Genomic DNA, 12,723 nt, shown 5'->3' with positions numbered 1-12,723 from the left:
TAAAAATCATTACATTTAAAATGGACAGATTTGGGGAGAATGGCTAGCTTAGTCAGAAGAGCATTCGACTCTTGATCTTGGGGTCGTGAGTTCAGGCCCCACATTGGGTATAAAGATTACATAAATTAACTTTTAAAAAAAAGGACAGATTTTATAGTATGTAAATTATACCTCAACAAAGTTGTTTTTTATAAAGTTAGCAATGGCTATCTTCACCTAATAGCGTTGTGAGTGATTTTTTTCCCCCAGTTTTACTTTTGAAAATAAGGTTTCATTTATTTAAAACAAACGAAAAGAGTAAAGTGCCAAATTTATTGGACTTATGTAATATTAAAAGTAAATGTGTAAAGACGAGGGGACTCTCCTCTGAATAAAGTAACTGGCTGTCATATCTATTTTGCTTATTTTTTATTATTTCATTTCTTAGCAAGGTTCTAGAGAGATAAAGAATTATTAAACAGCTGATTAAGTGATTCAAATTCGAGAGAAAAATATTAACTGCCCCGCATGGATTTTGCTAAAGGTACTGCCAGAGGTAATTTTGTGCTATATTTTACAGATTGTTTTTAACAATCTTTCCCGGATGAGAACATAGGCTACATAGACCAATGTAGTCACACCAAGTCTAAATCTAAACAAAACAAAAATACTAAAAGAACATAAACCATTTAAATACTTGGGCCTAGGACCCTTTTCTAAAGAACTTTTTCAAGAGACTCATATTAAAGCTTCAGAATGATTACTTTCTAGTAATTATTAAATTTAGGTAACTTATGAAATTTTTGTAATTCATGAAACAAATCAGCCAAAGACTGCATTTGACTGTATAAATGGAAGCTCAAATCAAACTGGGTCTGAAAAGTTAGGATAAAGGGAACTTTTACTACTTTCCTATGGCTATGTTAACAAACTACCAGAAACTTGGTGGTTTAAAAAACAACAGAAATTTGCTCTCCTAGTTCTGGAGCCCACATGTCTGAGACATACAACCTCTAATGGCTCCAGGGAAGACTCCTCGCCTCTTCCTAGCTTCTGGTGACTGCAGGCACGCAGGCCAAGGCACACTTATGGCAGCATAACTCCAGTTTCTACCTCCACTTTCACATGGCCTTCTTCCTTCGGGTGTCTCCCTGCCCCTTCCTCTACTTATAAGAAAATCAGTCACTGGATTTAGGAGCCACCCTAAATCCAAAATGATTTCATCTGGAAGTCCTCAACTAATTACATCTACAAAGATCTTATCCCAAAAAGGGACTAGACCAGTTGTGTTTATAAATACGTGGAAGTTCGTTCTCTTAGGAAAAACCTCATTGCAAAAAATTAACTCAAATTTGAAATTGTTTTGTGCATTCTCAGTTGAAAATATCCTATCACTTTAATTTGCCCTTTTCTCAGTAGAAAATTTCCTATTATATCATCAGGACATTCTATCATTAAAAAAATTATAAAATACAAAGGGTTATATGAAGATGCTTTACTGTAACAACTAATTTCCCAAAGTCCATTTTTCTCCTGGTGTCCCCATCCCGGTGAATGCCCTCCCAACAACCCTGCAGTCTGGCTACAAGACTGCTGTCATACAACCAACCCTCAGCAAAGCCTGTGGACTCCTTTAAAATATATTCCAAATGCAACCAGTTCTCACTTTCCTCACCAGCCTAGTCTAAATCATTACCATGTCGGGCCAAAGTGAGCCTTTTAAAATGTAAATCTGCTAGATCGCTCTCCAATACACATTCTCCAGTGGCTTCTGTCACAGATAGAGTAAAATCCCAAGTCCCTCGCCTCTCCTACCACTCCCCTTCTCCCCTCCCCCAGGCACACAAACTTCCTTTCATACCCAGCATACACCTGTCTTATTGCTACCTCTATTTCTATTTCATCCAGGTATCTGAAAGACTGACTCTCTCTTCTGTCACCTCTGTGCTAAATGTCTCCTCACAGAAAGGCCGTTCCGACAACACTACCCAACACGGCACTCCTCGGTCATTCTCCCTTTATCCTTCTGAACTACTGCTTCAGAAAATAACAATCTGATGATCTATATTAGCTTATTCTTTACTGTTAGCCTCAATGCACTAGAAAGTTCCATGAAAACAGTGGAATATTTGCACATGCCAGCACAACTAATAACCAAATGAAGAACATACCTAACTTTGAATGGCAACAATAACTTTTTCACGTATTTTCCTTTTCAAATATCCCCACCTCCATGTTGTGAGGAATATTACGACAAATATTTCCCCCAAGTTATTTCCCATTCACAATAAATTTTTATTCTGCTTTGAAAAAAAGAAACAATTACCCACTGAAGTTTCTCTACAAGTTAAGTATTATCAGGAAGACAACCAGTTACTTGCCATCAGATGGGATGGGAAACGGGGCTAGTTCCCATTTCCCAGTCTTTTGATCTGATAGCTGCTCCTTTCCTCTTCCTACACCACCAGTAGACCTGCTTTCCCAAAACACAAAGAATGTCTCATCAGTAGTTAGGGCTATTGTCTCTACCCTATCGTATCTCTACCTTCTCAGTAATTAAGGCCTTTGTTTCCCTTGAATAGTGTCCCAAAGTAAACCCCAAGGAACAATGTTTCACACGGGTGTTAAGAGACACTGAAAAGGTTCAAATAAATTTAGGAAAAACTTCAATAAGCAAATTAGAGTAGGTACCCTTCCTAGAGGACTTTTCGGAATCTTAACTATGTTAATGTAGGCTGTAAATCTCCACAATGGAAAGAGTATATACACTGAAATACAAACTTAACTTTTTTCAACTCAAACTTAACAGAATCTTTCATCAATCATTTCATTCATTACTCTTTTTTCCCAGCTATCTCAAAAATCCTGGTAGCCTGACTTACCAAAAACATTTTTTACTTTAGATTACAAGAAAGGTTTAAAAGGAGACTTGCTAATGGATTTAAATTATAACTAAAATGTTCACTGCAGGACGTCATTTGGGAGTAAGTCATTATTTTTTTTCATAAATGATGAAGAGTAACAAAAATTGATATTACCCAATGCATAAAATTGGGGTCAACAGCACTCAAGTAATCTCCCCTCCATCCATATATCCCTTTTTATAACACCACTAACCGAAACAAGGGTGGGGTTGGAGGTACAGAATCAAGTTCTGTACATTTTTACCTTAAATATTTTACTTACATTTCTGGGAGTAACTATAATGGTAGGTAACAGACTCTTAAAAAAAACTAAATCAGTAGGATCACTTTAGCATATGCTAAACAACACAAATTCACATCCTGATGCAAAAATCACTTCCCTCCTAAGTCCTCTTTTTCTCCACCATTCCCCCGTATCGCAAGGGATCCCACCCTTATGACTGGCCCCGCAAGCCCCCCCCCCCCCCCCGCCTCTAAACCTCCTTCTGGTCATCCTTTTCAGTCCTATTCTGTATCGGCGCCAACTTCCAACCCTGAACTAGTTCATCCTAACATCTGCAGAATACCTTCACAGATATCTGATATCGGAAGCAGAAGCTGAACTAGTCGTAGACCAAACATCAATGAACTCCTGAAACTTAGAGGCCTGATTGGAATATGACACAAAGGCACCCTCCCCGTGAGACAAACAATGCTACCTTCAAGTCTAATCCTCCAACAATCCTAAATTCTTTGAAACTAAAAATAGCTAGCTGTTGTCTCATCTGCCAGCAGATGGCCAGACTATTTTTAATTCTGGATTCTAGAGAGCAGGAATGGATCAAGCTAAGCTAGGGCAGCCTAGAAGCCCTCTGCAGGGTTTTAGTCTTAGCTGCAGCGCTGTAGTGGGGCAGGTACCAAGAGAGGGCAACCTGGAGCTGTTCTTGGGCGTTGGGGCTTCGCGCTGATTTTAACAATGTAGATGTGTGGGGTTTTTTGTTGTTGTTGTTTTTCTGGGCTTTTGTTGTTGTTTTTACCATTCTTTACTTCAAAATAAAGTCTGAAATGTAAGATAATTTGTTAAAAATTTTAAATTAATCTGCATACCCTTTAAAGTTTTCATTATTTTTCTTGTTGTGAAAATAACATTTTCTTTATGTAGTATCTTTGCAATGGATTTTGTTTTAATAAAGTAAAATCTCTCCTAGTCTAGAGAAGGTATCCTAAAAACTTTAATGAAAAAATATACAGTTTTCTTAAGAATTGTGCTGAAATACAATTTCATCAGTATTATTTACAGAATTCCCATTTATAACTGGTCACTATATTAAAAGGTAACTAAATTTTGAATACCAGTGCTCTGAAATCTCCTCACATGCCAATAAAATGATTTTAAAACACAAAAGGATTAAAAGCCTGACATAATATATATTTTCCTGTTTATTGCCCATCTCCCTTCAACTATTCAATAGGTGCCCAGTAAACATTTGGGGGTGGGGAAGAGATAGAATGCAGGCAGGTGTATTTAGAAGAGTTATATAGAGAGTATATTTAGAAGGATTATAACACTCACTTCTTATACTTCCATCATCCAACTCCCACCATTCACAACCTAATCTAGATCAGAGATGACCAAACCAGTCCTTTCCAGTGTACACTCCCATCCTGCTTGACGGCCACACAGTTTATCAAGTGACCAAAGTGGGCATGAATTCTCAACAATGAAGAACCAAGGGGAGACTTATAATAGTTTCCAGGAACAACAGATATTTGAAGATACCATCTTGCTGCAAGACATTACACTTTCTGTAAAAATAAAGTAAGTTATCCCTACCCATTTATGTTTGGCAATAATGTAAATGTATGACTGAAAGGAAAGAAAGAAAGTTCCTCAGGGATTAACCACCTCCAGATTGTTCAATGATACTTTTCAGGAGACTAAATGTAACTCTTAGAAAATGTGAGAAAAAACCTTCTATGTCTTAAGTATTGTGTTGCCTAGCCCCTGCCTGGGTAGTCACATTCCTCATAATAAAGCTTCTGCTAACTATATGGAGGAGGCAGACAAAAAGTAAAAACCTGGCCAAATCTGCAACAGAATTCCTACTATAGCTGGCACACTCACTACCAAGTAGCTCCTATAATACCTAGATATGGCAAGGACCAAGCTATAAGCCCTCTAAAGCTGCCAATCAAGAGGGGCAAAAATACTCAATGCACAAGTTAAGAAAACAGTGTGTTCACGTTCATGGCTCATTAGCGGGGATGTAACTTTATAATCATAAAGTTCCATATCCCAATTTTAGAAGGAAGGAAACCAAGGCTCAAGGACTTGACTATACTGCAATGTAACAGAATTGCAATTTAACCCAGGATCCCGGATTCTCCTTCCACTGAACTCTCCATTAAAACACACTAACTTAGGGGCGCATGGCTGGCTCAGCTGCTTAAATGTCTGGCTACTGGTTTCAGCTCAGGTCATAATCCCACAATTCACAAGTTCAAACCCACATCAGGCTCCACACTGGCAGTGAAGAGCCAGCCTAGGGTTCTCCCTCCCTCCCTCTCTCTCTCAAAATAAATAAATCAACTTAAGTAAAAAATATTCTCACTTATATAGGCATTTTGGAGAGGAAAAATGTGTATACAAAACACACTCCATTTCTTCAGTCTAATACTTATAATTTAGTATATTAAAAATACATTTAACATGGAAAATCTGGTCTCAAACTAAACCTTTAATTTGAATCTCTAAAGTTCTTTCACCTGCAAGTTATTTATAAACATGTAATTCCTTTAAAAACTCTAAAAATCATTTATTCCCTCATCCCACCCCAGTTTAATAATTACTCCTCTGAGGACCGAGATGTCCTACCCTATATACAACGTTCTCCTACGCCTAGAACAGTCTTTCATTAGCTATAAGTATAACAAAAGATGAACTCCTGATCCACGAAGGGCCAGAAAACTAAACTTAAACCTACCATACCACAGATTAAAAAAAAAAAAATTAATGAAATTTCTTTGGTAATGTTTTTCACATCGCCACCTTAAAATATCTAAAACAGAAGGGAAAACAATATAGCTTATTGTAGCAAGCTAGAAAGCAGTGTATTTTAATAATTAAAAGGCCCCTGCTGTTTTCACCCTTTACTTTATCACATATTTAAGTTATTCGGGATTTCTCCCCCTTCAGGAACTTTTTTTTCCAAAGCCGGTTTAACAAGTTTTCATTTTCTGGTCAATTCAGATAGTCTGTTTCCAGCGTTATAAAATAGAAGCGTAAGCATCAGGAATTCATCTTTGTGTTAAATGTCCTGGCCTCTCCTTAAACGATGTCATCTCTGACGGAGCCCACAGACCAGCTCCCCCGGAACACCTCCACGTCCGGCCAGTCCTGCCCGTATTGTCTGGGACTCCCCCGCCCTGGGCCCCGCCCCCCTGAAGCCCCTCCGCCTGGGACTCCCCCGCCCTGGGCCCCGCCCCCCTGAAGCCCCTCCGCCTGGGACTCCCCCGCCCTGGGCCCCGCCCCCCTGAAGCCCCTCCGTCTGGGACTCCCCCGCCCTGGGCCCCGCCCCCCTGAAGCCCCTCCGTCGAACCATCAATCAGAACGCAGGCTGGAGGGCGGCTGCCACTGGCCAGACACGTGGCTGGTGGGTGTCATTGTCTTTTTCATTCTCCCCATTTCAAAACCTCCCTTTCTTGTCATAACGCCAGAATATGTGAAGGTCCTTCACTTACTCGCCTTTCTACCGCCACCCCCGCCCCTTAACCCCGGGTCCGGTTCTCGCAGGTCAGCCCAGTCGCACACCCCACCGCCGTTTCTCCCGCGGCGGCGGCGGCGGCGGCGGCGGCGGGGGGGGCCGCGCCCCGCGGACACCCCCGCTCGACACCGTCGACGAGGGAACAACTTCGGCCTTTCTCCCCGAAGTGTCACCCCGCACGACAAAGTTATCGGAATTCCGCTACGGAAGCCTTCCCACGCCCAGTCTCGACAAGTCCGCTCCGCCTCGACCTCCGGGCTAATAACCAGCAGCCCGTCTCCCGCCCTCACAAAGGGGGCGACCCCGTCCGCACCGCGCGCTCCGCCGACGAGTCTTCCCGGACTCGGGCCGACTCCGGCGCCGCCGCGTCCCCCGCGCCCGGCTACCGCCCTCCCTCCGCCGCCCTGCCCCCGCCCCGCACCCCGCGACCCCGTGTCAGCTCCAGCCAGGGGCCCGACAGCGTCGCGAGGGCTCCCCGCGGTCGGCGGCGCCGGCTGGGGACCCCGGACGACCCCCCCCCCCCCCCCCCCCGGCCTCCTCCCCGCTCACCTAACGCCACCTCGCACGCTTTGCGCAGCTGGGAGTGATGCGCCTTCTTCACTTCCTTGTCGGCCAAGATCTTCTCCAGGGCCCGGGTCAGGAACATGTTCTTCGTCTTCTTCCCCTCATACATGGACGCAGAGGCGGCGGCGGCGGCCCGTCCGACCCGCGGCTCCCGGCGGCTGGAGGGGGAGGCGGGGAGGAAGCGGAGGGGAGGAGGCGCGGAGGGCAGCGGCAGGATCCGGAGGGGCGAGCCGGCGGCAGCGGCCGCGGGGCCGGCGGCCTTCCCCGCCGCTGGGGAGGCCGCCCCTGGAGGGCCGCGCCCGGCTGACCTCCGCTCTCCCGGCCCTGGAGGGGTCGCTTCCCGGCCACCCCCCGCACTCGCCCCTCCGGCCCAGGGACGGCGGGGGAGCACAGCCTGGGCGGCCGTCTGCCGGGAGCCGAGCGGCGAGGCGGCGGCGGCTCAGAAGCCCGAGGAGAGCACGGCTGCCCTGGCTACCGTGGGGACTAGCACCCGCCGCGGCCGTGGACGGGCCTCCATCACCGCCGACCTGCCCCGGCCGCCATGTTGGGAGGAAACGACGCGTCACGCAGCGGCCGAACGGCTGCAGGGGAGGAAGCGGCGGCGGCGGCGGCGCTGCCGGCCCAGAGCTGCCGCGGCGCGGGGAGGCTGGGGGCGGAGGGCGGCGCGGGAGGAGCGGCCCGAGCCGCGGCGCTACGGTGGCCCGGCGGGGCCTCGTCGCCTCCCGCGTTCGCCTCAGGGCGGCGTGGGGCGTGGCGGGCGTCCCGCGGCGCTGGGCCGCTCGGGCCGCTCGGCGGCGGGCGGCGGGACCCACCCGGCGACGAGGACCCCCGGCCGCGCTGCTTCCGCTCCGTCGGTTTCCCGCAGATCCCGTGAGAGCGCGCAGTCCCTTCCACCCCAGGGACGGTGGAGACGCCCGCGTCGCCCCTCGTCGGCCGCAGCGGTCCGCCTGCCGCGCTCGCCGCGTTCTTAGCGGACGCGTGAACGGCTCCGGGACCGCGCCCGGCCCCTCCGGGAGCCTCTCCCAGCAAGTTGACTAAATCCCCCTGGACGTGGACCCAGGCATGTTCCACGTTTTGTTTTTTAAATCTCTGTAGGACTAGTCCGTAAACTCTAGATTTCAGGTCTCTTCTGAAGGAAGTCTGAAGATAAGCCAACAGGTAAACGCTTCTGATTGCGAGCCCCTCAAGCTCCGTGTTTCTGTGCTTTTCACACGAAGATGCGTCCGGGACACGAAAACTAGTTTAAGGATAGAAAAGCTTTAAGTACAGCTTAGCACAAACATGGGACCCTGTGTCTGCTTTGGTACCAAAGAATGATTAAAAATTTTACAGTGTTTAATTCAGAGCATGCAGTTATGAAGAAAACCATAAAATGTATGCGGAGAATTTATGCAGTGATTTAGGTGCACGTCTACAAGTTCAAAGCTCCTGGGTCTCAAACCGTTAGGCGGATCTCTCGCTTCTGATCTGTTCTGTTGCCTGGATTGGGGCTTGTCCTAATGCAACCAACCGCACCCACAAACGGAGAGGCTGTGAAGTGGCAAGATTTGGGACGGGCTAAACACCCTGAGAAACAGCAGCAGAAACCTCGAAGGTTCCCCTCAAACTGGACAAGTAGATTACTTTTTAAAACTGAGAAACAGAGACACGAATTCATTAATTTCAAAAACTATTTGTACATTCCTGAGGGATTGGAGATTTAATATACTAGATCAGACATAATAGTGATTTTTATGCACACTCAGAGATTATAAATTTTTTTTAGAACAAGCCCCATTTCTAATTTATCTTTGTTTCTTCATGCCCATGTTTGTGCCAGGCACTGCTGAAAGTGCTAATCACCGAATCTTTTTACTCTTCTTCCTCAGTGCAGAGATACAGTGTGTTCCCCAGCCTCCCTTGCAATTAGGTGTAACCATCCAGATTTACCTAATTTTAAAAAATAATTCCATAATCAGTCTTCCATGCTGTTTCTCCTTCTGTGGCCCCGTGCTGAAGATGGCAGAGCCACAAATTAGAAGGAGCCTGAGTCCCTGAGTTACCATTTGGAGGAGAGCCATCCACCCATCGGGAATATTTGTTTTGGACTTTACATGAGCAAAGTAAATTCTTCAGTTATGTTTAGCATCTAGCTCTCTCCTAAACAAAACATTTGGCGTCCGGGGCGCCTGGGTGGCTTAGTCGGTTAAGCGTCCGACTTTCGCTCGGGTCATGATCTCGCGGTTCGTGGGTTCGAGCCCCGCGTCGGGCTCTGTGCCGACTGCCAGCTCGGAGCCTGGAGCCTGTTTCAGAGTCTGTGTCTCCCTCTCTCTCTGACCCTCCCCTGCTCACGCTGTCTCTCTCTCTCTCTCTCTCCTAGAAATAAATTAATTAATTAAAAAAAAAAAACATTTGGCGTCCATATAGACAGATCTCTGAGCTTAAGTGCCCAGAGTCTACTGCATACCACGTATCACAATCTGTAATCATCTTGTCTGCTTACTTGCTTCTTGATTCGTTTTGTTTCCCTCAGAAGAGCAAGCACTTCATCTGTCTATTTACTTCTCTACCCCTCAGATCTAGTAGAGTCAGTGGCATAGAGAAGGTCTTTAGAATGAACTTGAATAGAAACTTAGGTGAATGAAAGATATTGGACTAAGTCAGGCATGATCCTTCCCCGTGGAGCTTAGCATATGTAGTAGGGAAAAGGATACTAAACAAGTAAGTCACTAGTGACTACATAATTGTAAAATGTGTTTAAGTATGATTAAAGAATAGAGTGCAGTGAGGAGATCTTCAGATTTTGGATTCAGGGATGGCTTTCATAAAGAAGTAACATTTAAATTGAGACCTGAACGAAGAGTAGAAATTAGCCAGGCTAAGTCAGGCAGTCGTTTGGAGTAAGGGGGAAGCTTGGCAGGTTTCAGGAACCAAAACAAGGTCGTGTGGCTGAAAGTTATCACGGTGAGATGGTGCCAGTAAGGATAAAGAGGGAGCTGGGTCCCAGACCACATACAGAGCCTTGCAGGCCATGTTAAGGGTTCGGGACTTTTTTCTGATAGCAGTAGAAACCTAGTATAAGGTTAACTAGGGAGTGAAATGATCAAATTGGGACTTAAAAGTAGTCCCTCTGTTGTGTGGAGAGTGGGTTGGAAACGGACAAGAGTGGATGTGGGCAGAAGAGCAGCACGCGGTGGGCTGGGGCCCAGGACCGACGGGCGGTGTTTTAGAGATCTTGCCCTGTGCAAAGATGAGTAGAGTCCAGTCCAGCCCCAGCATCTGCTCTTGGGAAGGGACTCCTTTTTCTAACTTGCACAAACATTAGATCAGCAGTGTCTGAGTGATGGCCGTGCACATAGAGATGGAGCGAAGTGGACAGATTTGAGGTATACTTCGGTGGCATAACGGACAGGACTTAGTAATGAGTTGGGAGTGAAGATAAGAGCGAAGACGTCACCCATGAAGGTCAGGTTTCTTACCAGAGCCAGAGAATGAGTAGAAATGCGGTGTGTGGAGATGGCCTAGACTGGAGTAGGAGCAGATTTTAGGGCTAGGGCACAGCTTTCAGTTTTAGAAGAATCAACTGCTCTGAGGTATGACCCAGCCCTCTCAGACTGGCCTCCGTCCTTTCTCCCAGGGGACAGTTCATCCCCCTAGTTTGCTGAGTCTAGGACTTCACCCCGAAGGTGGCCGTGATGGGAGCGCTGGGGCGTGCAGCCCCGGGAGGCAGGCCTTCTCCTCCAACTTGAAATTCAGCATAACAACTCTGACCTGCCTGGAGCAAAAAGTAGGGTAAGACTCTAAAACAAAGATATCCTTGGAAGAAAAAGGGTATGATAATATTTTTAGTCTGTTATTCACAAGTATGGGGGAGATGGGGAAGGGGTCAGGGGGTACTAGGCTCAGGCAATTTTTACATGAAGTGTTGAGTGTATTTCCCCGTACGTATGTTTCCCTTTTTTTTTTTTTTTTTTTTTTTTTTTTTTTTTTTTTTTTTATCCAAACTATTTAAATTCATTCTGAGTAGTCACTTGCATTTATGATGATGCTGTTTTTAAAACATTCAAATTCTTCTGAAATGCCTATCATCCTCTACATTTTAAAATAAATTTTTCTCGCGGTGCCTGGGTGGCTCAGTAGCTTATGCATCCGACTCTTGATTTCAGCTCAGGCTGTCCCTCAGGTTTGTGGGATCCAGCCCCGAGTCAGGCTCCTGACAGCACAGAGCCTGGTTGAGATTCTCTTTCCCCCTCTCTCTCCCCTTCCCTGCCCATGCTCTCTCAAAACAAATAAATATTTTAAAAATAATAATAAAATAGGTTTTTCTTACACAGGATTACTTTTCTGTAGTCTGTTCTTACCCCTCAGTCTACAATCCCACCTTCCTATCACTTAATTGCCCCTCATCATTTTCCCTTACATCTATAACTTTGTTAATATTAGCTGCCTTTTTTCTTTGGATAATATTCCCACTTTGGTTCCAGAGAGTCAAATAATATCAAACAATAAAAGACTTTGACCTGGGTTTTAGCATCTTGATTGGTGTTCTTTATCATCATCCTTTTAAATCTAGATAGAAGTTCAGAGTAACATGAAAATTAAATAAAATCAGAATAAAATTTTAATTAGGAAGCATACCTGATTGATGTTAAAAGCCAATATTCGTTAACATCAAAAATAGCATCATGTTCACTTGACTAAAAAAAGTCGTCTTTCACGTGATCTCTAAATTCTATTAGCTTTCAAAACATTCCATCATCTGACCCTTCCCTGACTCTCCAAGTAATTTCTCTAGAGTAATGGTAATAATAATTAATATTCATATAGAGCTTATTATGAGCCAGGCACAGTAACCCAAATGAGGTTTCCATTATTATCCCTGATTTATAGATAAAGAAACAGACAGAATTTGGATAATTTGCCCGGCCATGCAATTAATAAGTAGCGACGCCGGGATTACAGTTTCAAAAGTTTGGCTCCAGAGCCCAGAGACGGTACTGCTTCTCTAAACAATCTGTTCTTGTAACCTCCCCTGCCTACTCTCTCCTCCCCGAAAACGTATATACGGAGGCACTCAAGTTCCAACCCTTTCTGCAGTCCATCCTTCTTCCTTTCACCCCCACGCCACATACAAACACCAAGCTCTTCTGCACCTGCCTGCCTTTGTTCATCTCTCAGCAATCTGGAGGATCCACTGCCCCTCTTCTTTTGTTTGCTCTCCTCAGAGGCTTCCCAACCTTCCAAACCTCATCAAAATTCATCACCTTCTCCGTCTTCTACTTCTGTCTCCATCAGCAACAATCCCCCTCCTCTCCTTTTATAGCATCATCTGCCTTACGCTTCACACCTCTTCTATATCCATGGTAGTGTTTAATGAGGCTGCAAATTTTTGAGGACCAAGGATATAAGGCAAGATAAAGCAGGCAAGTTAGTAAGACAATGGGGAATACTGATTTTACAGTATTCGTATCAGTTTTGCTGAAACCCGTAACAATGACTAAAAGGCCGTATCCAAAGCAAGGCAGATCTGCTTT

General features: G+C 45.4%; 1 protein-coding gene across 3 annotated transcripts in view; it reads right to left on the bottom strand.

The window, feature by feature from the left end:
- The window catches only part of ARFGEF1 (ADP ribosylation factor guanine nucleotide exchange factor 1), a 152,325-nt gene extending 144,505 nt beyond the window's left edge, over positions 1-7,820 (bottom strand). For 2 of the 3 annotated variants that reach the window (XM_039246951.1, XM_039246952.1), the window contains exon 1: positions 7,196-7,817. In XM_039246951.1, the coding sequence (XP_039102882.1) occupies positions 7,196-7,319 (124 nt within the window). In that variant the 5' untranslated portion in view covers positions 7,320-7,817. Of the gene's footprint in view, positions 1-7,195 lie in introns of all 3 variants that reach the window. The other variant, XM_039246953.1, reaches the window with a different exon arrangement.
- Positions 7,821-12,723: the final 4,903 nt, after the last annotated feature.

Source organism: Hyaena hyaena, unplaced genomic scaffold, assembly GCF_003009895.1.
Source record: "Hyaena hyaena isolate Hyena2069 unplaced genomic scaffold, ASM300989v1 scaffold_287, whole genome shotgun sequence".
NCBI classification, from domain to species: Eukaryota; Metazoa; Chordata; class Mammalia; order Carnivora; family Hyaenidae; genus Hyaena; species Hyaena hyaena.
This window is presented reverse-complemented; position numbering and strand designations above follow the sequence as displayed.